The sequence below is a fragment of the Crocuta crocuta genome, unplaced genomic scaffold, assembly GCF_008692635.1.
Source record: "Crocuta crocuta isolate KB4526 unplaced genomic scaffold, BGI_CrCroc_1.0 scaffold28, whole genome shotgun sequence".
Lineage (NCBI taxonomy): Eukaryota > Metazoa > Chordata > Mammalia > Carnivora > Hyaenidae > Crocuta > Crocuta crocuta.
The window spans coordinates 5,769,605-5,795,653 of NW_027533256.1; the positions used below are offsets into that span (position 1 = coordinate 5,769,605).

The 26,049-nt window shown below is 50.5% G+C and overlaps 2 protein-coding genes across 2 annotated transcripts; one reads left to right on the forward strand and one right to left on the reverse strand.

The window, feature by feature from the left end:
- Nucleotides 1–3,757: 3,757 nt before the first annotated feature.
- Nucleotides 3,758–13,105, reverse strand: LRIT1 (leucine rich repeat, Ig-like and transmembrane domains 1). The gene is made up of 4 exons (XM_077746493.1): nt 12,984–13,105; nt 8,957–9,423; nt 5,614–5,919; nt 3,758–4,731 (listed from the first exon to the last, which is right to left on the reverse strand). The coding sequence occupies exons 1-4, from the start codon at nt 13,103–13,105 to the stop codon at nt 3,758–3,760; spliced, it is 1,869 nt and encodes a 622-aa protein (XP_077602619.1).
- A 2,818-nt stretch (nt 13,106–15,923) lies between these two features.
- Nucleotides 15,924–25,460, forward strand: RGR (retinal G protein coupled receptor). Its single transcript, XM_077746454.1, has 7 exons — nt 15,924–16,002; nt 17,625–17,781; nt 18,346–18,371; nt 21,142–21,295; nt 22,709–22,826; nt 24,775–24,888; nt 25,329–25,460. The coding sequence occupies exons 1-7, from the start codon at nt 15,924–15,926 to the stop codon at nt 25,458–25,460; spliced, it is 780 nt and encodes a 259-aa protein (XP_077602580.1).
- The last annotated feature ends 589 nt before the right edge of the window (nt 25,461–26,049 follow it).

Here is a 26,049-nt window from a genome sequence, read left to right on the forward strand (position 1 = left end):
TATTTATAAAAAAGACTATTTATTTGGAAAATGGCACCCCAATGTTAGTAGAACTCTGGGATGGCTCAGACAGAGAACTAGGTGAAGCAGAGAAGAGGAGGTAGACATGCTATCTTCCCACTTTTTCAAGCTAGTGCTCTTTCCTCAATCATCCATCTGCCGCCAACCACATCTGAGATGTCTTCCTGGCTACCCATGCTCCATGGCATGCCTGTGATGGACACACAAATGACTACATTCTCAAGCCCCCTTGAATAGGTGGGCTATCCAGCTAATATTCTGGCTAATGACATTTTAGAGGAAATAATATTTTGAAAGCCCCTGTATGATTCTTCAGTTTCTCTTCTCCTTTGTTATATCAATTGTTGACATTCTAGGTGGTGGAGTCTTCATCAACCTGGGTCCCTGAGTGAATAAATGGAGCAGTGCCCTCCCTCCACCCACATTTACCACAGACTCAAGAGACTCTGTAAAGGCAGGGATAAACCTTTCTATATTAAGCCACTGAAATTCGGGAATTGTTAGCATAGAATAAGCCTAACCTATCCTGACTATAATACCTTTGCAGTCAAATAACACGTTCAAGTACTTTTAAGTTTATTTTTGTCTCCACTGGGTGTATGATAGTTAAACATTTCCAGCTCTAGGATCTCTACACGCACTGCTCACTGAGTAATTTCAGTAGCCTACATAAACTTTCTGGGTTACAATTTCTGTTCTTTGCCTTTTGTACCTTACAACTTACACATGCAACTTGAGATTAGTGACATTGGACATATTCCCTGCTTAGGTTAAAAGGAATATAACCATGCTGCACTCAGAAAAAGACACGATGAAGTTACCACAGTCTCAATCAACCTCCAGACAAGGCTTCCAAGGACACCATGCTGTGGAACCACCATGGTGTAGGTTGGTCTTCATCACTGGGAGACCAGAAATTATTTTCCCTGTACACTAAAAGGTTTTCTGGGACCAGCTTATACTAATCAGACTCATATACCAAAAGATTAATATATAAGCCAGACATCATTTTGTTTTTTACAATGGGAATTTTTTCCACTTACATGAATATTCATGAGCATAATCCAGGATGGTTCCCCTCTACTAAGACAAACCAGGGAAGACAGAACACACAAAGGAAGACTGACAGTTGGGTATTGGTGAGGCTGACTATCTTGGGGATCATTCCCTCCAGACCCACTAAAGTAGGTCTTAATGAATTATTGAAAAGTTTGAATTCTCTCTCTCTCTCTCTCATATATACACGCACACCCACACACACACATTCACATAATGTTGAATAAATACTAACAAATTCTTGTTTTCAAGTTCCTGAATTTTCTTCAAACAAGGCTTAATAAAACCCACTGGATGTTTGTTGTCACTGGGCCAATAATTGTTCAATCTTTATTGGCTCAGCCAATCATTTAGAGAAAACATCTTCACCATTTCAATAAATGACTGCTTTCATCCACTTTACTTAAATATGTTCTAATTTGGGGAGTGAATATTAATCTCATATATCACACAATCAGAATTGAGTCTTGGGTCTCAGTAGCAGAAATGTCTTGATAAATCTACATTGGGGTTTGGAAAACTACAGCCTGGGAGCCAAATCCAACCTGCCACTTGTTTTTGTAAATAACATTTTATTGGAACACATCCATGCCCATAACTTACATATTGTCTATGGCTGCTTTCACACCCCATCAGAAGAGTTGAGTAGTAGTGACAGAGCCTAAAATATTTACTATCTGGGTTTCTTTACAGAATATGTTTGTTGACCCATTCTGTAGACAATGGTTTTTTCATTTTCCAACCAAATAATCCCTCTTACCAATGGCTATGGTCAATAAGTTTAGTCAGATGTACCCTCCAGGTGATGGGCAGAAAATATCCACTTGTAGAATTTCCATACTCGTGTATACTGGTGGCCTTATGGTTCCTACAGTTTCCAATGACTTGAAAAAATCAATTTCCATAATGAACTTGCTGTAGATCACATTGTAGAGATCAATTGCTTGTAGAGATCAACACTGAACAGAGAACTTCAAATTGCCCAGAAAGTTATCAAAGACATAGATCCTCCAAGAAAATTGATCACTACCTTCGATAAACTAGTCGATTCTTTGGGCTCCAGTTTTTTCATCTGTAAAATCAAGTAGCTCATCCTCCATAATGGGTTGTTGTAAAAATCAAATAAGAGAAAGAAAGGAAATATGTTGTAAGGTCATATGTTATAAGGTCTTTTGTAAATGTGAGAGGGAGTACAGTCACTTTAGAAATCCTTGCATCACACTGTTTCATATCTAGCAAATGTTCAACACCAGCAGGTGTTCCCTGGGATTGCTTGCTGTCCCCAAATTTCCTCAGTTGCTATCTCAAGGCCTTGACGCCAAACACCCTGGATGCTCCCCTTATGTAAGCCCAGTCCTGCAGACAAGACACAACATCGACCCTTCTGCTGGAAACATTCACCTTCACTTGTTCACAGAGGTGTCTCAGATGCTTCCCAAGTTTAAGCACATTGAACAGGAATCCCACTTTGAAGTGGCTTACTGAGTAACTGGGAAAGCCCTGAGACACCCTCAGGTAATGTCAGAGGGTGACAGATGGGAACAGAGGTGAGCTGTGTGCCAGACAGCATTGGGTATACTGTATCACCCATCATGGAGGGTCTCTCTGATTCCTCCAGCCTGACATTCTGAGAGTAAATGAGCAGTAGTCTCTTGGGCATCATCCAAACCTCTATAATTTATTGAAAATCAAATGATCATCTCTAGGCACCCAGAAGAAAAAATGTTATAATCCTTAAGTGTACACAGTGAGGGCACAACGTGTGTGTGTGTGTGTGTGTGTCTGTGTGTGTGTGACTATACAAATTTGGCTAATGCATCAAGGGACTGTGTGTTCAGTGAGTGCCTATGAGTTAGCATAAATGTAATCAAGATACAGGAGAGGGGCGTGGTAAAGACTGTCAACCCTGAAACCAATTGCCTGGTCCTGATTCCAGAACAGCCACCTCCTAGCTGTAGGCCCACTGTGGGCAATGTAGTAGATTAGATCACCGCTCAGCAAAATATTTCCTGACCCCCGTCACCTCCCTAGGAGAACTGTCCTTTGCTGCCCCATGAAAGTTGGGTTTGGTCATGGTACGTGGCTTTGGCAGATAGAATCTGGGCAGAAATGGCAATGTGGCAGTCCTAAAGCCAAGCACTTAAGACACATCGCGTATTCCTGTTCATTCCTCTGATACTATCTGACTTCTCCAAGAAAGAAGATTGCCCCAAGTAGCCACTGACTCTCCATCCTGGGCCCCAAATATAACTCATGAAGCAGAGCCACCCCGGTCAACCCACAGACCTGTAGGTTGTGTGCAAATAGTGCTTGTTGCTGCATACCACTGAGATTTTACTTTTATTTGTTACACAGGGAAAACTGACTGATACAGGCAAGTCGATTAATCCCCATTTCTTCTCCAGGGAAGTGGGGAGAATACGTAGGGCCTGCTGCAAAGTGTTGTTATAAGAATTAAACAAGTCAATGTCTGTTAAGCACTTAGAACACTTCCTGGCACATAGTAAGTGCTTGGTAAGTGTTAGCTGCTGTCGCTGTGTGTACATGAATGAGGAAGCAGGTACCCAAGTGGGCAAGAGGGGGTAAGTGTGGGGTCAGGTGTCAGAGTAAGTATGTGGGAGTGGAAGACAGAGAGTGGACGGGGGCAGGTGTGTGGGCACCTGGAGGGGAGCTGAGTACCTCAGCAGAAGTACTCATTGATCCGTCTGCCCCCCCTGCCCACCCAGACCTGAGAGTCCAGGCTGGAACGGGCCGAGAGGAGCCTGTCGGCCTCACTAAGGCTGTGCTGGGACAGCTCCTCAGAGCCATCCTCGCTGTGGCCCAGCCTCTCCAGGTTGACGTAGGCACCGGTGGCCTCTGCGGAGCCCCCAGTGCGGCACTTCTGGCAGCGCCTTCGCAGAGCACCGCAGCAGACGAGCAGGGTGAGAGGCAGGGCGATGACAATGGCCACACTGATCACCACCACATTGATGAGCCGCTGGGTGGCCTCGGCGTCTACCACCTCGTCCGTGGAGAAGATGACACACTGCTCCTTCTGGGGCACCAGATCCCGCACGCAGACACATGCCACGTACTTGGTCTTGGGCGCCAGCCCACGGATGGTGATGCTGGTCTTTCCAGGTGGCACAACCACCCTGCGCATGTTGCGCTGCCCAAAGACCGCATAGAGGACACTGAAGGTGGTTGTGCTCCCCCCCTGGGGGGCCTTCCACACCAAGGTCACACTCTGGTAAGTGTCTCCCACCACCTTGAGAGACCTCACCATCTGGGCCTCCTGGCGTCCCGCCCGCCCATCCGAGCGTTCTCCTGGGATCCCCATCTGGAAGTGCTGGAGGCTCAGCTCCTCCTTCACGCTGGGCAGGGGGGGCCCAGTGGCCAGGACAGCAGGTCCAGGGATGTCGGGGACATGCCTGGCCACCATCTTGTTGTAGGCGGCAGCTTCCACCCCCTCACCTGTCCTTGCCCACAATGCCCCTGGGCTCCCACTGTGTTCTGTGGAAGCCTGGGGCTCAGTGACGGCCAAGGAGATGACAGTCTCTGAGACTCCCAGAAAGTTCTTGGCCTGGCAGATGTAGTCTCCAGAGTCGAGGTGGGACACAGCAGGCAGGCCGAGCAGTGTCCAGCTCGTGCCATCGCTGGCGACTTCCTGGTGCACTGAGGGAAAAGAGGCATAAAGCAGGAAAATGAATGGGCCCATCTGCCCCAAGCTTCCTCCTAGGGCCAAGTTCACAGCCCCTGGACTGTGTATGCTCTTGTATACACAGGAGACCTTGTCTACACAACAAAAAAGAATACAGGCTGTGCTCTGTAACCCAAGCATTTAGCCTCTCAGAGTCTGTTTACTTACAGAACAAAAGGTTGTTCTTTAAAGTTCAATGACATTATGCACATAATATACTTAACACCTGAGGAGCTCAATAAACGGTAACTCATATCCTTAATCACACCTAGTGATACTGGCTAAATATTTACAATTTGGAAACTTACTATAAATATCAAATATACTAAGAATATCTTTAAAAAAATTTTTTTAATGTTTTATTTATTTCTGAGAGAGAGAGAGAGCGAGACAGCATGAGCAGGGGAGGGTCAGAGAAAGGAGGTACAGAATCTGAAACAGACTCCAGGCTCTGAGCTAGCTGTCAGCACAGAGCCCAATGCGGGGCTCAAACCCACGAACCGTGAGATCATGACCTGAGCTGGTTGGGTGCTTAACCGACTGAGCCACCCAGGCACCCCACTAAGAATATCTTCCACCAAAATGGCATCATTTTGTTCCTCCCAGGGTGGGCCCTGATCAGAGTGACTCCTGGAATATGTAGGGTAGGTTGACAGCTATTGTCATCATGGAAGCCACTGTCCCATGTTCCATGTCTGGACAGAGCCTGTCCACCTCCACGCAGCCACAACGGGAGTAAACAGCTTCGCTTAGCCTACCTCCCTCTCCTTGGCAGATCTGACCTCCCACCAAGGATGCTGACCGCCTCCCACTCAGTCTGTATAATCTCAGCCCCGCAGTCCCTGTAGCTCACACACCTGTGCCGTTGAGTGGGTACCCATTGGCTCTCCTCCAGCTCATCTCTGGCCCAGGGACACCGGTGGCCCCACAACGTAGCAATACTGCACTGCCCAGAGGGGACCGGAGGCTGGCTACCCCTGGTCGGAGCTCTGGACTCTGGCACTTCCTCAGTTCCAGTTGGCTGAAGGCCACTCCGGCCAGGCTGCGTGGGCTGGCACACTTCAGCCTGGCCTCTATGAAGGCCAGATTTGGGGCCCAGCCTTCCAGAAAATGGGCGAGGTCGTAGAGGCGACAGTCACATACCCAGGGGTTGTCCTGCAGCCCTGCAGGGACAAGAGCGGAAGCAAGAGTTGAGCCCTCAATATTCACATCCCTGTGCCCCGCCCCCCTTTCCGGTCAGGGAGAACAAGGCATATCCTGAGCTCAGAGTCGGCCGACCCGGCCTCCAGGTCCAGCTCCTTGCCTCTCTAGCTCTGCATCCTGAAGGCTGGTTCTTCATCTTGAATGATAGCAGTACTTCCCTCTGAGGGTTGCTATAGGTGTAAATAAAGATAAATCACATCAAGCATTTGGGTAAGCCATACAGCATGCTGACAAAATTGGCAGTTACTGCTGCCATTCCTGGACTGACCCTTTCAGGCTGCTTGCTGGTCAGGCAGTGGGTATTTCAGCAATACCTGCAGTATGCCAACACCCATTTCTCAGAATTCTTCGTGACCCCCGGCCCTTGACCCCTGTCCTCTCAGTTTATAATTCTCAATTTCAGCATCACCCCAGCAGTGAGGGTGGCTGTTCTGAGCCATGGTCCCTTTGACACAAGCTCCCAAGGCGAAGAGTGAGGAGGCCAGGAAATCAAATCCTATGTCATATCCCCAGCCCTCTTTAAAACTGGACTTCTTTATAAAGATGAGAGCAGGTCACTGCACCCACCCTGTCCAGGAACCTTGTATAAATGGAGGCATATCATGTGTCCTCATTTTTAGGCACGATTCCTTTTTATATGTTTGCATTTCTGAAATATGGAACGAATGCATTTCATGTAGTGTCATCTTTTTTATCTCTCAATGATTGTTATTAAATTTGACAGTATGTCTAATAATCAATGGCATATTATTTATTTACACACATATATTTGATATATTTGGAAGGGGAAATTTAAGGTTTGAGGAGGTTGCATTCAGCTGCTTGTTGATCCGCGACTTTCAGGTCCTTCTGGACACTTGCTGGGAGAATACCAGTTCCTTCCTCCACCCATCCTCACTCCATCGCTATTGTAGTTGCTACCCTGTGTCACTGGTTAAATGCATTTGATGATACATCTGCACCCCAAGAATCATGACTTCCCAGCTCTAGTGGTGAGCTATCTTGCATTCACCTCTTATAATAGAGCCCCCAAAGAATTAATGCAAGCAGCAAAGTTAAATGACAGGGAAACTTTTACCCCTAAGACTGGCAAAAGTTAAACACTCCAACCATTTAAGTTATTAGCCTCATGAGGGATTAGATTTTCATCGATCTTCTTCCCAGCTATATCCCCAGCACCCAGTACCAAGCCCCCACACTGATAGGCACTCAAATAAACTTGAGGAGTGAACCCCTGCATGGGTGGTCTCACACAGCCCGGGTAGGGGGTGAGAATCGGCCCAGCCACTTGGAGACCATTAGATTGATATTAAAATGTCTAATGTGCCCACTCCATGGCCTAGGATTCCATTTTTCAGTTCTTATCCTAGAGAAACATTTGTCTCTGTGCACAAGGGTGCATTGTCAAGAATGTTCTCTGTGTCATCATAGGTGTTAATAAAATAATGGAAACAACCTAAGGGTCCATTAAAGGGAGAATGGCTAAATTAGCTGTAGTATAACTCTACTATGAAAAATTATGCAACAGTTTATTTAAAAAATGAAGTTGATCCATTTGTAGCAACTTACAAAGATTTCCAAGACATATTGCTGAATGAAAAAGTTAGTGCTGGTTGATATAAACAATATGATACATACAATATGAAATTTTATGTAAAACACAGATAAAACTTCAATGTGCATGTATGTATATATATGTATGTGCATGTAAATGTATTTTTTTTAAGGAGGCTTCACACCCAGTGCAGAGCCCAGCACAGGGCTTGACCTCACAACCCTGAGATCAAGACCTAAGCTAAGATCAAGAGTTGGAAGCTTAACTGACTGAGCCACCCAAGCACCCCTGTAAATGCATTCAAAAAGAGAACATGCAAATGAACATAAGAGTGGCTAATTGTTAGAAGGGGGAGAAGGATTTGGGATCAGAAGAGGAAACAAAAGGGGTTTTAGCTTTTTCTGTAATGTTTTAAATGTTTACATATATTCATGTGTGAGTTATGTCATTAAAATTAAAATTAATATTAATTTTCTGGAATGACTGATGCCACCTGTCACCCTCACGGCTAGGCATGAGCCTTGGGCAGGAAAAGAGATATAGTTCACCTGGTTAGACATTGGTTCATTACAAACAAGAAGGAATCAGAGAGGGGTCAGCTCGTGTAACCATTCCATTCTGCTTTGGGAAACTGAGTCTCAGGGGGCCTTTTCCTGGCTGCATGACCTGGAAGATCTCTTGTACATCATTTTCCTTATTTGTAACACTGGGTCAACTCCCCTTGCTCTGGCTGCTGAACATGGTCATTGGAAAAGGTTATCAGATCTTTCATATATTTATGTTCGTTAAGGCAGAAAGGAAGGAAGGAAGTAGGAGGGCGACATGGAGATGAGACCTGGGCCTGCTGAACCCGAGGGACTAGGGAGCTGAAATAACCCATCAAAGTCATGCCAAGCAGACTCCCAGCTGATAGGTCTTTGGCTCGGGGGCTGTGTCCAGAAAGGATGGGTGGCTTTGGGCAAGGCTGCTCTGCAGCTACGGCTGTCCCTGACAGGGCCGCCAGCTGAAGGCTGCTGATGACAGTGCCCCAAAGCCTGGGCAGCCAGCCCTACCTTGATGTGGACCCGGGTTGCACATAGCTGTGCCTGCCACATGTATCTACTGTGTGCTAAGAACTGACTTATAAGCGCAACTCCGACCTTTTGAGATAGATGTTATTACCATTCTCTCTTCACGGAAGGGAACCAAGGCACAGAGAAGCTAAGCAATTTCCCCGGGGGGACACACAGCTAGTAAGAAGCTGCGCTGGGATTTGGACTGGCAGCAGCCTGAGCTCCAAACCTGCCAGTGTGTGCCTCTCACTCAATCTTCACTCAAACCCAGAAGGTAGGCGTGATTTCTATTTTTGGGGTAAAGAATCGACACTGAGAGAAGCTTAATAACTTGCCTAAGGACCCCCAGACTCCCCAAGGTGGCTCCAAGTGAAGGATGCCGCCTCTTACCTAGCACCAGCCTGGTGCGGTGGCCGGGAAGGAAGGGCCCGGTCTGCAGGTGAGCCCAGGTGGCCAGCAGCTCCTGCGGGAGCCTCATCAGCTGGTTGCTGGAGAGGTCGAGGAAGGTGAGGTTCCCCAGGAAGCGCGCGGCCTCGGGCGGCACGGCCGAGAGGCGGTTGGCCTGCAGGTCCAGCAGCCGCAGCTGGGGGGCGTCCCTGAGCGCCGCCCAAGGGAAGGCGGCCAGGCGGTTCCCGGGCAGGCGCAGCTCGCGCAGGCGGCGCAGGCCCCTCAGCATGAGGGCGCTGAGCTCGCTGAGGGCGTTGTAGGGCAGCCACAGCTGCTCCAGGCGGCCCAGCGGCCTGAAGGCCTCCGCGGGCACCCTGCGAATGGCCGTCCGCTCCAGGCGCAGTCTGGAGGTGTCCGGAGGGACGGACGCGGGGGGCAGGGTCATGTCGGGGTCGCTGCACACCACCGTCCTGGTCACAGAAAAGGGGAGGGGGGGACATTTGAGCGAGGGTCCTGTCGGGTCCACGATCCTACCCCGCTTCCTCCAGGGAGGCCTCCTGGTCTGCACGGGAACCCGGGACCACCAAACCCAGGCTCCTCGCTGTGGTGGGTCCTGGAGGTGATTTCTCTTTGAGGGGGTTCTTGCTTTCAGAGCCTTTCACAGGGGTCCCCGAGGGCCATTGGGTCCTGTCCCTGGCTGAAGGACCTCTGTGTCCCATGACAGCTCACACCACCTGCAGTGCACTAAGAATGACTAGTATTCGTAAATCCCGAGATCATTTTGAGCATTGCAGTGCTGCATACATGTGTTAAGTGTTCCTTTGTTAAATTATACCTCCGTTTTTGCGATATTATTTATATGACATACAATATACTATATGTCATATAATAATAGGACATATAATATACTATATATTTTACATACAATCTGCTACAGGAGTGCAGTGCTATTTAGTGACCACTATCAGAAATTTCTGCATTCCGGGGCGCCTGGGTGGCTTAGTCGGTTAAGCGTCCGACTTTCGCTTAGGTCATGATCTCCCGGTTCGTGGGTTCGAGCCCCGCGTCGGGCTCTGTGCTGACTGCCAGCTCAGAGCCTGGAGCCTGTTTCAGAGTCTGTGTCTCCCTCTCTCTCTGACCCTCCCCTGCTCACGCTGTCTCTCTCTCTCTCTCCTAGAAATAAATAAAACATTTAAAAAAAATTAAAAAAAAAAAAGAAATTTCTGCATTCCAGCTCTTTGCAGTGATCCCTCTACAGCGACTTCCTAAACTTTGTTCTACTAAGTTTGGCACTGAGGCAGAGGACAGAGAGATGAAAAGAAGCAGGCCTTGCCCTCCAAGAGGCCACAAGTCAAGGCTGTGTTATATGCCATCGCCGAGAGCAGCACACTCACGCAAGGTAGAAAGGAAAAGATTCTCAAGCAGATAAAGCTTGGAGGCTGGGTCCCTCCGGTCGTTGTGCAGCCTGTTTTCACCTAGAGGGCTTCTCTGCTCCCGCTGGAGCAGGTGGAGATGGGGGTCACGTTTTGCTTTGCTAGGGGACCTTGTTCTCTTGGGCTGCTTACATCAGGCCTTCCCGGTGTAACACACACTCTGCCAGCCTCACAGCTCGACCTGAGTACGCTGTTCAGAGCTGACTGGCTGCACTTGGCTTGCTCTTCCTTGTCAGGGGCTCAGGGATTCCCACCCACTCACTCTCTTCAGATATACATGGACACCCCCCTCCCTCCACTGAGGGTACTGAGGGCTGGGTGCTGTGGAGATTCAGAAGAATATCAGACTCATAGCGCCTGTCCCTATACAATAGCTTACAATCCAGCTAAGGAAGAGAGCGCACTGGGGGCAGTGATATTTTCAATGATAATGGAGTTTGGATGTTGCAAGGAGGAAGGTGTGGATATACGCGGGAGGAAGGCAGTTGATGGGAAAACACGCCCTGAAATTCATCAAAGGAGGGATCAAAGAAACCACTAAGAAGCCAGCACAGGCGAACAGCACAGCTGGTGGGGAAAACTGGGCATAAAAACATGGGGACACTTCTGTCTGGGTGCCCAGACTGGCCACCCCAAGGATGCACCCGTATCCACAAGTACCCACAAGTTCATGATGTGGGAGCATGGAGCATGGGCAGGTCACCCAGGCTGTTCAGATGTAACCATGGAACCCTCTGACAGTCCCTGATTGGAGGTGGGCTGAGGAAGGCATCTGAGATGAGGAAGGAGCCTGTCTGGCTGTGCTACCTGTGCCTGTGGCTGTTGGGGACCTCAGGGCCTCCTATAGCCTTTCATGGCATCATTGCTCTCATAGGACACTCCATGCAGAATGGGCTGGTGCCTATGAGCCATGAGACTGTCAGGCAGGTGGAACTCATGGTAAGAGCTCTGGCTTCAGAGGAGGGATGGCCACTCACTGACATTAGGGCCCTGGAAGCTGACCTTGGAGCTTTATTTTCTATCTTAAGGCTAACCTGGAATCACAAGCCTTCTCCCGGTCCCTGCCCACGACAGCATTACCAGCTGAGACAAGATCCGGAGATGGAACTAAAGCCCTGGGTTCTAGAACCAGGTCTGTCACTGATGCTGTGTGACTCTCAGTCCTGCGCTTTCTGTAAGTAGCAGGAGAGGCTCTTCATCACCCTAGTCACACTGTCCCTGGCCACGGGCTATTTCCTGGCTGGCTCAGTGCTTATTCCTGGCTTTCCTTGGGGAGAGCATCCTTACCTCTGATGATCCATATGGGTTGGAGCATCAGAGACTTGGGTCAAAAGTGGAGTTCTTGTTTTTCAGACCACACAAGGTATCCTTTCTTGGGGGTGACTCTCCATTCTCTCCATCCCCTCACACCCAATCAACCCAACACTCATTACCAGGAATCATTTTAAGTGTCACACTGATAACACTGCTGCCCTGATCAGAAATCATCAGTGGCTCCCAGCACCCATCTAAGACAAGGGAGAAGGGGAGAATAGAATTCCAAAATGTTGAAAAGGTGGTAGAAAAGGCCCTTAGCCAAAGGCTGAAATCCCCAAGCAAGTTGGGAAATGCAATGGTCATTAGTAGATAAATTGAAGGTGTCAGAGAAATGATAGTCTAAAGACTGCCAAAAAGAAAAGGAGAGAGAGCCATGGTGGGAGATCAAGGGTCCACAAATCACAGTGGCTTTGGAATATCCCATGGAAGGGGAGGAGAAGATGGAGGTGCTCTCAGGGCTCAGGTGGGGCTTGGGGAAAGTCAAAGAAAAGACTGAGGATGGAGGGGTGCTTGCTTGCAATGGAATGGGGCATTCCTGGGCTTCTGGAGAGCCCATAGAAATATGTTGAGGCTGAGGCTCCTGGGGGATGGGCCAGAGTTACCCCGAAGTAGGGAAAGCAGGAGGAAGCAGGTGGTCACCTGTATGGTGAGGTGTTAAGAAGTACCAGGGCTGTATCAACAGATGAATGGATCAAGAAGATGTGGTTTATCTATACCATGGAATACTACATGGCAATGAGNGTACCAGGGCTGTGACTAGGCATCCCCAGAAGCTGAGGCAAGAGAATGGAAGAGGCCTGGGAGAAAGGGGGCTAGGAAGATATAGAGAGGATGGTGGAATGGAAGGAAGGAAGGAAGGAAGGAAGAGAGGAGAGGAGAGGAGAGGAGAGGAGAGGAGAGGAGAGGAAAAGAAAAGAAAAGAAAAGAAAAGAAAAGAAAAGAAAAGGAAAGAAAAGAAGAGAAAAGAAAAGAAAGAGGTAAGGGAGAGGGTTTCCCTCCACCAAGATCCAGGAGGAAGATCAGGATGGATCTCCTGGAGTGGGCACACATGTGTCCCACCCCTGCCCCCATGTGTGAAGGGACTTGGTACTTCCCATGCCCTGCTGGCTGGAGGACAATGCAAAGCAGACCAGCCCCCTAGAACACCTGGGCCTCAAGGGCCTGGAAGATAGAAGTCTCGCCCAGCCATGTTCTGAGGACCCTGCATCCAGCCCTCCCAACCCAGCCAAGCTGCTAGAGGGAAGCAGTGGGCTACCCATCCCACACACCTAGTGCCATACCTGGCCTTGCTGCCATCACCCAGGACGTGGAGGCTGCAGCTGCATTGAGAGGGGCAGGAGCCCTGGGCTCGGGGGTGCCCCCAGAGGGCCAGGAGCCAGAGCATGCCCACTGCCACCCTCATGGCTCCTGGCTCCTCTGTAGCCCGGGCACGGGCCTGTCCCTGGACTGCTCTGTCGTCCCAACCCAGGAAGCCCAGCAGCTGCCCACTGGCTCATCAGCTCCCCCCCCTCCCCAGGCCATCAGATAAACACAGACAGACTGCGGATTAGGGAGGAGAGCCCTGGCCACAGCACTCAGCGGCTTATTGCTCCTGGAATCACCCAGTCCTAAGAGTGAGGGTGGAAGATCGTCTTCCGTAGCAACAGCCCCAGGCCCAGAGAGGCCAGGATGTGGTGAAGTGAGGCAGGTAGGCAGCCACCCAGGAGCAAGTGGCTCCTGGATAGGCCAGCTTGGCTGTCCACCTGCGAAGTCACCTCATGCCAGCTAGGCTGTGGGCTATGTGGACCCTGCCGGGGTGCCTGGGCTCCAAGAAGATGAAGACAGACCTGGGCTCTGATGAGGGCCATGGGCAGTTCTCTCCTGTGACACACTGTTCTATAGAGAAAAAGCAATGAGATGAAGGTGATAAAGGCACTAGAAAGAGACCAAGCTCGAGGGCCAGGCCAGCCTGGGTTCAAATCCCAGCTCTTCCGTTTACAGGCTGTGACCCTGGATAAGTTACACGGTCTCTCTTGGAGTCTGTGTCCTCCTCATTTGAAAAAGGGAAGTAATGTTACTCTATTCAGGGTGTTTATGAAAATTAAACCGCTCAAGTTTCCCAGATTCTGATGGCCTACGGGAGTAGAAGCTCCCTCCTAAGTAGTAAGCACACAGTTTCACTGGCACTTACAAGCACCTGCTCCTAGAGGAATTGGGAAGATTCAGACACTTGGGGAGAGACCCCAGAGGTATGCCTTACGGACTCATGAACTTGCCCGTTCCGCTGAGCAAGCAGCTCTCTCCCTGATGCCCCCTGCACACCCAGTCTCAGAGCACAACGTCCAAGCCAAGCCCTTGTGGGCATTATCATCAATGCCAAAGGCATCAGGTCTCTGCATGAGGACAGAGAGCATCCCTCTCCTTGGGTTTTCATGCTCTGAGGAAAGTCCCAGAGCAGGATCTCACAGTTTTAAGAGAGAGTGCTTTTAGTTTTTACTGATTGTTACCTGCCTCCCACCTCATCCCATCATAGATCTCATTCCTTACTCATTCATTCATCACCTTTGACCCCCAGGCTCTGCTCTCTGGTCCAGCATATCCTACCTGGTTCCTTTAGCTTTTCCAGAAGGTTCCCTAGTGCCTAGGCCTAGGCAGGCCTAGACCCATGAGGTGTGGCCAAGATAGACACCTAGGGCCGTAGTGCACACATGAACTGCCTAGCTCTGTGCCAGGCCAGTTTTGACAATCTTGGCTTCTAGGAAATGTTGGTTACCATCTCTTCCTCTCTTCCAATCCATTGATTTTCTCAATGCTTGCCACCTGTCCCTCCTCCTCCCCAAACCAAAAAGTGTGGCCCTTCCCATTCCCACATCTCTGCCTTTTCCTCCTTCTGTTGGAGATGCCTTCTCGTCTGTCTTTGCTCTAACTGAGCTCTGGTCTTGATTCCTGGCCCTGACCGGCTTTCCTGTCCCCCTTGAAGTCTTCCGCGATCTTGCAGGCATGAAAACAACTTGACACATGTATGAACCAGTAATGCAAGATAGAAATTAGGAAAAAGTATAACCAGGTTGTCAAGAAAGTTTTCCAGGAGGATGTTGGCAAGCACTGTGAGGTGGTGGGGACCACTGGAGGAAAGGCATGGGAAATGAACATTTATGGAATAGAATGAGCTGCTTGACCCAGAGCCGGGGGACAGGAGACCAGGCTTTTGTTTCAGGTTAACTCACAAATTATTACATGACTTCAGGTCAATTCTTAACTGCTTTGAGCCTGTTCTCTCACATGAAATGCAAAGGATGACGGTATCTGGTTCATGGGATTGTAGTAGGAATCATCCTAAGATCAGTTAGCACAGAGCCTGGCTCGTAGTGGGGCCTCAATGTTAACTATATTGCTGATAGAGCCCCGGGCCTTGGTTTCTTTACCTGAAAAGGAGTTAAATCACTCTAGACTAGTGTTTCCAGATGTTACACCATTGGCCAGTGTAACTTGGTACAGGGTAACTTGTAATAGGACCACATTTGTAGAAGCCAAAGCTCTTAGTGGGATCATGGGGCCACTAAGACAGCAGTCCTTCTGCCCCAAGCTAGTGCCTTTGGGAGATTTTTGCTCCTATGGCTTAAATGCCCTGTGGCAGTTGGGCAGTGCAGCCTGGAGGCCATATTCATGATGTGTTCTTCTGAGATTTAGGAAGGATGTTTACAGTGCAGAGGAGGAAACTGAGAAGACCCCGATGGTCCCACTCCAGCCCTGGCAGCTGGTTAATGGCAGGTTCAGAACCGCAACCTCAGTCACTAGTCCCAGTTGGGATTCATCATCCTTTTCCCAGTCGCTTGTGAGCACACGCATGGAAGGGCCTGGCTCCTGACCCAGTCTCAAGCACAGCTGCCGCTCAAATCCCTCTTTCTGCTCCCTACCCTTCCCTTGGTTATGCAACTCTTTTCTAATTTGGCTCTCAGCCACACACCATTTGGATCCTGGGACTTTAATCCTGCCTGATTGGGCCAAAATGAATGAGACAGGCTTCCATTCCCGCTTCACAAAGACTGCACTGTCCAACTGGTGAATGGGTTCCTTCTATTTGGGCCAAAAGCACAGTGTAGGGCAGGGGGCAGCAAGAAGGAGCCCAAGGTCTAGCATAATCACCTGCATGTGCCAGCACGTGGAATGGCCCTTTAAAAGGTGGGGCTTGGTTTTGGCGAGCCAGAGAAGAGCTGGGCTGGCAGGGAGAAGGGCCAAGTATGGCAGAACCTGGGTCCCTGCCCACCGGCTTCGGGGAGCTGGAGGTGCTGGCTGTGGGGATGGTGCTGCTGGTAGAAGGTGAGCCAGGAAGGACCTGGGGTGGAGCGGGCACCCAGTGGGCTCCCAGAACTCAGGTCACAGCCACGGAGCTGACAAGGAGAGGTCCCCAAACCCTGCTTCTCTGTGCCTCCACCCATGGGGCTTCTGATGGGTGCACCTGTGAGATGCAGGCTGCAGTCTGGGAGCCGAGAGAGAACAAGGCCCAGGGAGTGAGGGACATCTGCCCAGAACATGACCAAGAACCAGGGTTCATGCCTTTTCATGTCCTTTCAGCCGGGGGAACATTTAATCCACTCCCCGGAAATCCTGCTAAGAATCCCATATAAGCTCAGGCCTCTGGGAGGCTCTGGAGACAGTCAGCTCTGTCACCTCCTCTTTGTGTGACTATAATCAATTCAGCTGGGCTCTCTGACCCCAAGTGGGTGGTGGTGAAGGTTAGATGGGGTCATGAGTGTGAAGTGCTGGCCTAGACAGACACTCAGGATTTAATTTCATTTGCCCCCATCCTCTCCAACTCCACGTTACTCCCACCATCTCTGTTCCCAGCCCTAAGCACTTGCGTTCTAGGGGCCTCATGGGTCCATAAGGTGCCTGCCTCAGCCCAGAAACCCTGAGATACTTCCTGAGGCCAGAGTGAGGACTGTAGACCCTGGTGCTGGGACAGTCCATGACTAAGGTAATAGGGAACACAGCCCTTTTCACAGCAGATCCAAAGAAATAATCAGCCCATTTCTCACCCAATGAGAGCTGATGGTGGAGAGGGAGTGGCAGCCACGGGGCTGGTCCTGGAGGTTCAGGACACAACTGTCTAGGGGCCCTGCCCCTTTTCCTCTCTTCTGGGAACCCTACAATCTAGCATCCCTCTCAGGCCTCAAATGTGCCTGGAAATTTTACGACATTAAGTCTTTGCACATACTGTTCCCTTTTTCTAGAATGCTCTTCCATACCTAACACTCGTAGTTTTGAAGGCAAGATTTTTCCCCACTCCTCCCTTCCAATGGGGAAGCCAGGGTTCAGAGACCAAAGGAGCAGCAAGTGGGTGACCAAGCTAAAACTAGGGGTCTGGTCTGCCTGATGTCACCCTCTCGAACTCACCTCCTCGCCTGCTGCCCCAGGAAGCTCCCAGCTCTCCCCTCGACCTGCCTCTCCCAGGCTCTCCCTGACATTGCCGAAGAGCCCTCAGAGTGGCATTTTGGAATTAAACAGACCTGAGTCTGAGTCCTAATTCTGCCACTCACCAGCTGTGTGATTAGGGCAGGTTAGCTAGTGTCCCTAAGCTTGTTTCCCAGCTGTACATGGAGGGGGGGGAGGGCGGCGGGGGGGACAGGATGCTGGTGAAGCCTGAATGGGAGGATCCACAGAAAGTGTTCGGCCCCAGCCTATAAGTGTCAGCAGCTGTCGGTGACTGTGACCATTACAGCATGAACCATGCTGTACCTTATTGGTTTCTTCCTTATCTTTGAGTTGGGACGAGGCAGGATGTACATCTTCTGGCCTCTGGTGTCTGAGCGCCAGCCCTTCTCAGTGAGGTCTGACAATCTGCACCGACAAGGTTGCCGAGGCTCTGTCCACCCCAGGCCCCCAGTTCTGACCCCATGCGGCCTCTCCAGCCCTGACACCAGCCACCCCCTTCTTTTCAGCTCTCACCGGCCTCTGCCTCAATAGCCTCACCATCCTCTCTTTCTGCAAGACCCCGGAGCTGCGGACCCCCACCCACCTGCTGGTGCTGAGCCTGGCTCTGGCGGACAGTGGGATCAGCCTGAATGCTCTCGTTGCAGCCACATCCAGCCTCCTCCGGTACCAGCCCCTCCCAGTCCCTGCTCTCAGAGGCCCAGCATGGGGCCTGACCTCTGGGCACAGGGCAGCCAGCACAGAGGCACTCTTCCCACCTATGGAAAACTGTAGGGGAGAGGGTGGGCAGGCAGCACAAGGCTAAATCCGAGTTCCAGACTATCCCTGAAGAACCAGCGCTGATTTCTAGAACACAGGAGTCACTCAAACCCCACCAACAGAGCTGGCTGACTATCGGGGCTGACTATCAAGAGCATGGGCCCTATAACCAGGCTGCCCAGATTGTGGAGTCCTGGCTTTCATGTTTCTATCTCTTGGCTTCTTCTAGAAGTTGAATATTATTACCTAACTCATATGGTAGCTGGAAGTTTTGACTTGTTATTATGTGGAAATAACTTCAAATGAAGTGTGGCACCCAAAAAGCCCTACATAAGTGTTCGTAAAAGCAAACAGGATTTTTACAAGCGTCTAAAACCTCCTTATGTTCAAACTAGAATCTTTGAATATGGGTGTGGGTGTTTCCAAGATTGTTTTTCTTAAGCGAACTGAGCATCCCTGCTCTGGTTTCAGGCTAACGGAAGCTGGAGTGCACCCGAGTATGCGTGCTCAGGGCTGACCAGTCTGTGGGGTCTGAATCAGTGAGGGTTCTTTGTCTTGATCTCTGCCTGCCCCTTCCCAGGCTCAGAGAGGAGAGCAACAGTTGCTTGGCCTGTGGAGCTACGAGCTGGAACCCTGGGGTCTACCCTCTGGCTTAGTCTTCATCTGCTGTCTGACCTTGGTTCAGTACCTTTTCGTCTCTGCACCTCAGTTTCCCTATCTATAGAATAAAGGTGTGAGCTTTCCTGTTGACTATGATGTTCCATTTCCCATGCTGGAGGCTTCTGGCCACACGGAGAGACCGTTTGGTCCTACTGAGATGCAGGGACAGACACTGAGCCCAGGGGATTTGCACTGGGCTCCACCCATTCACCTTGGGGACTTGACCTCTGGGGCCTCTATTTCCTCTGGAAAAACAGACCATGAAGCCCCCTTCTGACGAACTGGGCCAACATCCAGGAAGGTGGCCTCCAAGCTTCTGAGCGGCAGGTGTGGGAGATGGGCAGGGACAGANGGCCTCTGCCGTGCCAAGGCGTCATGAAGACTAGTCTGGCTCTAGATTTCCTGAGCTGTATTGTCAAATATCACCTTCATAATTGGCCACATCCGTGTACCACCTGCTCTATTATTTACGTGATTTTTTTCTTAAAAGTGATTCACCTTAAAAAATTTAAACACTTGCTTTAGTCTCATCCTCAACAATATCTGTGAAATCACAACTGTGATGTTCTTATAATTTTAGCACACATTAAAATAAAAAACATGTTCCCCCACAGATCATCGAGAAACCCACTCACCGCCAGTGATAAGTGAGCATACTTTGGGGAGCTGTGACTCAGCTCACCCTCACTGCAAACCCCCAACTTGCCGACTGGGAAGCAGAAGCTCAGAGAAGTTAAATAGCTTTCCTAGAGTCACACAGCTTGTAAAGGTAGAGGTGGGATGGGTATGGCCTGGACGCCTCCCCGGGGTTCGCTCCCATTGTCTGCTGGGCCCCAAGTTCTGAGCTGTGGCTCTGCCTGGCATGGAGGCTACTGCTGTGGTGGCCATGGCCAGCATGGCCTGAAGCACTGGGCATGGCCCCTTTGGAATCTGCAGATCTGCCCTCGCCACACACGCATAGCCCCCTGTCCTTGGCAAAGCCACACACCTCTCTCCAGGCCAAAAAAATTGCCTTTGTTCTTACCATTTCTAGTGCCACGTTAGCCCCGCCTCCCCCAGCTGACCATGGAGCTCCTCCCCCGCCACTCCCATCCCAACCCAGCCCCCAAAGCTCCCTCAGGCCATTGTGCATGCACACACACACACACACACACATGCACTCACACATGTGCACATATACAATGCATAACAGCAACAGGCTTCTCCACCTCAATAGAGAGTGGTTAGTCCCTATCCAGGGGTCCCTAGAGCAAAGCCTTTCCTGTGCTGGAGGGCACCGTGGAGCAATATGAAAACAGGGAAGGGGAAAGGAGGGCATCTGAACTTATCTACTCCATACTGGGTGACCCTGGGCATGTCACCTCGGTCAGCTGTTTCCACAGGCAAAAAAGCAACACATGGGTCATGGTAGGTATTAATTATTGTATCCAAAGTTAGGAGGAGAGGTGTCTTAGTCAGCTCAGGCTGCCACGACAATATATCATACATTGGATGCTTAAGCAACAGAAATGTATCTCTCACCATTCCGGATGCCAGGAGTCAGAGATCAGGGCACCAGCACAGTTGGGTTCTGGTGAGAGCCATCTTCCTGGCTTACAGACAGTCGCCTTCTTGCTGAGTCATCACATGGAGAAGACAGATCATCTCTCTTAAGGGAAATGATCCCATCATGGGGGCTCCACCCTCATGACCTAATTACCTTCCAAAGGCTCCACCCCCAAATACCATCACACAGGGATGAGGGCTTCCACATATGAGTTTGGTGGGAACCTAAACATTCAGTCCATAGCAGGGGATGACACTCAAGCAAACTGCATCTGGGGCTGTATCAATGGAAGTAAAGGGTCAAGATGAGGGATGTTGTAGACCTGTTCTTCTCTGTTGATCAAATCCCACATGGACTCCTGCCTTCTGCCCTGCTGGGGTCTTGTCTACAAAAGAACATGACAAATAAACCATATACAAAGGAGACTCAAGGGGAAGGCATTCTGAAGGTAGGTACAGGAGGAAGCACTGGATAGGAAGGCTGGATCAGGCTGCAGCAGAGAGGGGACATGGAAGAGGTCAGGTCAGTGAGACTGGCCATGTCAAAAAATGCTGCTAGGACCAAGACCCTGTTACTGGCACTGAGATAGGACCCTAAGCCCCAAGTCAAGAGTCCTCTGAGGGTATCTTGGAAGCAGAGACAGTGGCCTGCTTCTGGGTAACAGCTCAGGATGGTGATACGTCCAGCCTTCTGCCTCCCTCCCTCATGACCCTCACCTGAACCACTGCCCATGCTTCTTCACTAAGTTGGTTTAGGAAAACAAACCTATGTCTTTGCTACTCCCTCCTTTTTTGTCCCCTAAAGAAGACAGAATAGAGTGTCTACCAGGAGACCTTCACCACCTATTATCTCTTTTATTCTCTATAACAATCTTCTGAGGTAAGGATTATCACTCCCCTTTTGTGGAGGAGAAAATGGAGGCTCAGAGAAACTTTTAACTTGCCTGAGGCACTAAGCTAGTGAGCATCAGAGCCAAGATTTAGGAACATTCTGTGTGACCATGAAGTCTGTTCTTTTTCACTCTGCCGAGCTCAACCCTCCTCCTCCTCTCTCCCATTCAGGAAGCCAACTGGCATGGAACACGGCCATCTCCTTGGTGATATGTGTGTGGCTGTCTTCTGCCTTCTGGGCAGCACTGCCCCTCCTGGGCTGGGGCCACTATGACTATGAGCCACTGGGGACATGCTGCACCCTGGACTACTCCAGGGGGGACAGGTGAGGTGTGAGGAGCAGCTTCAAGTCTCCCTTCCTTGGGAACATTTCTTTGAGTCCTTACAACAGCAGTGTCACAGCTGAAAATCCAATGGGGAAGTGTCAACATTGGCCAGTCAATCTCAACTCCTTAGTCATGACACTCACTTACTAGTGGACAATAGAACTGTGGCAAGCCCATTCTGAAGGCTAACCAAGGATGGGCATGTTATACAAGTTGGGGTGTAGAGTTGTACCCAAGAGGGGGCATTACCCAGTGAGCTGTTGGCCTATGTCAGTTACAACAGCCTGAACTGTTACAACTGAGCCCCATGACCCCTTCACCATCTTCAACATGGTCAGTTGTCCCAGCTCTGACCTGACCAGTTTCTAGTGGGAGCCATGTCCTTGTTCAATTGACTCAAAAAATGTTAAGGTCTTTGCATTGGGAGGGACCTCCTTGGCATAGAGTTCAGTTCTCAGAATTTCCTGAGCATCTACTGTGAACCAACCCTTGGACCTAGTCCTAGGAGACAAAATTGATGCATGATGGCCTCCACCATCATGGAGCATATGTCTAGTACTGCACCAACCACAAGGCTCTGGGGACACCAGGACTTAAGGAAACCCTTTAGGGGACACCTTGGGGAAATGTCACGTGGGATCCAGCCTCCCTCTTGCTTCTACTAGGACCATGTTGCGTTCATCTGCTTTCCATGTTTACTATGTTTACTCATGAAATGTCTGCCCCTGATGACAGTCTTTCCAGGTGAAATGTACTTGAGGACCCAAGGTCTGGTCCAAGTGTCCCTCCAGGGTGCTCCCTACAGATATCTCCCCAACCAGTGTCCAGTCCTCTGGCGGCCCTTCCTCCTACCCCTCCTTAGTGGGCAGCACCAAGATAACATGGTCTCCCCTAGCAGAATGGGAATCTACCTTCTTGTGACTCCCACCTGTTTCTGGTCAGTCCTCTCACCTCCCATGACCCTACCTAGACACCAGGCTCTCCTGGCATCCCTTCAATGACACAGCATCCAGTCTCCTTCTCATCTGCGGACCCCCTTCAAATCCCTCTGCCAGGAACACTCTTTGAATGATCCTTCCTCTTGGCCCATTGATGTATCTTCCATTTGATAAACATGTTTCCCATTCTCCATGCTTGGGGCATATACTGAGAACAAGTTGAGCACTTGAACTACCCAACAGCAAGCTGAAGGAGGACTCTCCCTCATTTCAGCTCTCTGGCTCCTAAAGGCAAGTTCGAGGAGGACCCAGTGGCTCCCTGTCTCTAAGGGGAGTTCATCTGGGACCCGGGAATGACCATACTCTGAGCACTTGTCTGATGAGAGCAGTTCCCCACATTTGACTGTCTAGTGCAAACGCCGATGAGCCTTCCCTGAGAGATGGTCCTGACTCCTCTACCTACCCTGCCTGCAGAAACTTCACCAGCTTCCTCTTCACCATGGCTTTTTTCAACTTCTTCCTGCCTCTCTCCATCACGTTCATATCCTATCGGCTCATGGAACAGAAACTCAGGAAGACTGGCCACCTCCAGGTAAGGACCAGTTCCCTCTCTTTGTCCCTCTCAGGGAACATGAGTGATGTAAGAGACAGTGGTGAGGCGTTTTCTGTTTTCAGTGATCGGGAGAAAATGCAGCTTTCCCAGAGCTTGGGGGGTTAGAGCAGGAATGCACCCTCCCCACTGCTGGGCATCGCCAAGACCCAAGAGGAAGGGTCAGGACTGCTGGGACTCACCAGACCCCATAACCTTGAGCCAGGGCACCCTGCTGGATGCCATCCATGCTGTCATCTTTCATTGTTCCCAAGAATTCAAAGGTTGGCACAAAATAACATGTTTTTCAAATGCTTCTTTTAAGTTGCTCCCAAGATGTCTAATTTACCCTCAACATAAAATCACACCTGCAAGCACATTTATCCAAGAAAAATAATTCTTCAGAATAAGCTCTCCTGGTCATTTCTGAATCTCTGCATTAATATTCCCTCTCCACAATTTTCTTTTGTCACCAGGACAACCTCAGCAGATGAGCCTTAACAAGCACTGAAATTTCAAAAAAAAATCAGATACTAATACTATTTTTCTGTGCATTCTGCCATTCCAGCTTTGCAACCACTCTCAAAGGAAGGCTTTGTTATCACTATGTCACAGGGTAGAAAATTGAGGCTGTAAGGGTCTGTCAAGTAGGTAGCTACAAGCTCCGAAACTAGTAATAACAGAGTTGGATGAAACCCATCTCTGGGACTCCATGACCCAAGTGGTCATAGTGTGCACAAGAAACACTCAATCTTTGTTGAGACACTTAATCTGCTTGTTATAATTTCTTTCCCCCTGCGAATTGGAAAAAAAAAAAACTGTACAAATCGATTTTAGCCAGAGATCTAAGTTGCCCCCAGTCGGCGGAAGACGGAGAGCTCTGGCTCTGGGCTCCTGCTCCCCTGCCCTCACCTCCTTCAGGCTGTCTTCCACGGTGCCCGCCCAAGCCCTGCCTGGTGCTCAAAGTCGCCGTGTTTATCGGAGGTTCAATCGGCCAAGACACAGGGCTGCCACACCGATTTTCTTTTTTCCTGCCTGACTTGAAACCATCAGTTCCGGTAGCATCAGGAGAGGTCGCTGTGCGTGGGCGCAGGGACCTCGGCCATGAGCAGTGAGGTTTCCAGGTGACACTCCTTGGCCCCGCCCCACGAGGCCTTGGCCCCGCCCCAGGAGGCCTTCTGGCAATGCGAAGCATCTTTTTCGCTTTTTTCTTCTCCTTTCCTTTCTTTTCTTTCTCTTTTTAAATGAGGGGCAATTCAAGAAAAAAATGTCTCCCAACTAACATTTTTATTCCATGAAAAAATGTGTCTTCTTTCAACTTAAGTCACCTCCTTTCTTAAAGGGCGATGCAGTCAAAGAGAAAATAGGCACTGATGTTGAGCTTCAGCTTTTTAACATCTGAGTGTGAGGGGGAAGCAGACAACTTTCATCCTGAAATTAGATCTCAAGTCGTGCGCCTTCTTGTGGCCGTAGATGGCATCACAGGGTCTGCTCCCTGGTTTTGTCTCCTACCTTTGAAAGCCACTTTGACCCCAGGACAGGTTGACCCACCAGCTGGCTGAAGCTGCTGATGGCTGATGGTGAGCTGGTTCTGGGATTGAGGTGTGGGAGCAGCTCAGCCTGGGGAGCCTCATTCACACACCCACACTCCGGGAGCCTGGGGTTCCTCAAAAAGAGCACAGACCAGGAAGGAAACTCATCATCTGCCCCTTAGTCCCCCTCCAGGTAAGTCAAGCATGATCAAGCCATGTTACAGACAAGGCAAATGAGGCCAAGTAAGCTTAGATGACAGGCTTAGGGTCCCACGGCTTGCTCGCCAGAGAGGGCCATCGGGCCCCACAGCCTGATCACACTGCCCAGGCCTGCTGAGTGCCCACTGGTCCCTACGCATGTGGGGCTGCGGCCACCTGAAGCAAGTCAACGCCTCCCTCCCGTGACTCTCTCTCCTCAGGTGAACACCACTCTGCCAGCCAGGACGCTGCTGTTCGGCTGGGGCCCCTATGCCCTCCTGTATCTCTATGCCACCATCGCGGATGTGAGCTCCATCTCCCTCAAGCTGCAAATGGTACAGACACCTCCGGCGCCCCAACTTAGAACTCTCTCCATCACTGTGTCTCTCTGTCTCGCCCCATCTCTCCTTCCTGCCTTATGGCCTCCTGGGAGTCTCTTTCTCTCTTCCTTTGAACACTCATAATGCACTGGGAATATACTTGTCTCCTGGGTCTCACGGGGCTACTGCTTGGCATTGCCTAGGCCTCCTGTGAGTGACAGGGGCAGCCGGACTCCAGAACCGAGGCTGAGACCGGTGCTCCGGGAGGCGTGTTTCCACGCATCACCTGCCATCTGGTCAAGGAAGCCTTACGAGTTGCAGAATCGGGCCAAGGACCGATGACCGGTGGCTGCGGTGGGGGATGGGGGCCATGGCAGGGCTGGAGTCATCAAGTGGGACCGGGGAGAGGAGGCGAGGCTGTGAAGCTTCTTCCCTGAACTGTTCTGTCACAACAGGTGCCAGCTCTTGTTGCCAAAACGGTGCCCACAATCAATGCCATCAACTATGCCCTGGGCAGTGAGATGGTCCACAGGGGGATCTGGCAGTGCCTCTCACCTCAGAGAAGCGGGCTGGACCGAGCACGGTGAAGTTCTCCGTGGGGCTGCTCAGACCCAGGCCCACCCCCGACTCCCTGGACTGAGCCCCGTGTGAGAAGGCTGCCCCGGAGCCCTGCCCAGCAGCCTCAGAAGCCAAGCTCCAGACACTCGTCCACCACCCCAGATGGCCCTATTGGGCCTGGGCCCAGGTCGGACACAGGGGATTCAGAGAGCAACCAGGCTGCTTGGGAGGAGCTGGGACTTTGGAGCCAGACAGACCCGAGTGTCCGTCACAGCCCTCCAGACAGAGGCTGAGAGACCTTGGGAAGTCACTCCCTCTGACCTGAGCTTCCTGAGCCGTAACATAAGGCCTCCACGGGGCTGCTGTGAGGCTTATGCAAGATAATGTGTACTCACCATGCACATAGAAACTCCTCAAAACAGCTGTCTGGGCTCCGAGTCTCCCATAGAAAGGGGTGAAAGCCCCAGGTTACATGTGGGAGAGCAACCCAGGCTGTTAGCACTCAAATGCCACTTATTAAATTGAGATCTGATGCCCGTGATGGAGTCTGTCTGTGCATCTGTTTCCCAGCTTGTGAGATGTGATGACAGAAATGGTGACTTCACCATGCAGAAAGGA

Excerpts from the sequence above, each read along its gene's own strand:
- LRIT1 (XM_077746493.1), bottom strand. The coding sequence starts at position 13,105 with ATGAGGGTGGCAGTGGGCATGCTCTGGCTCCTGGCCCTCTGGGGGCAC. Across the intron at positions 5,920-8,956 it reads CCGCACCAGGCTGGTGCTAG|GGCTGCAGGACAACCCCTGG; the intron begins GTAAGAGGCGGC and ends TTGTCCCTGCAG. Across the intron at positions 4,732-5,613 it reads GTACCCACTCAACGGCACAG|TGCACCAGGAAGTCGCCAGC; the intron begins GTGTGTGAGCTA and ends CTTTTCCCTCAG.
- RGR (XM_077746454.1), top strand. The coding sequence starts at position 15,924 with ATGGCAGAACCTGGGTCCCTGCCCACCGGCTTCGGGGAGCTGGAGGTG. Across the intron at positions 21,296-22,708 it reads GACTACTCCAGGGGGGACAG|AAACTTCACCAGCTTCCTCT; the intron begins GTGAGGTGTGAG and ends CCCTGCCTGCAG. Across the intron at positions 22,827-24,774 it reads GGAAGACTGGCCACCTCCAG|GTGAACACCACTCTGCCAGC; the intron begins GTAAGGACCAGT and ends CTCTCTCCTCAG.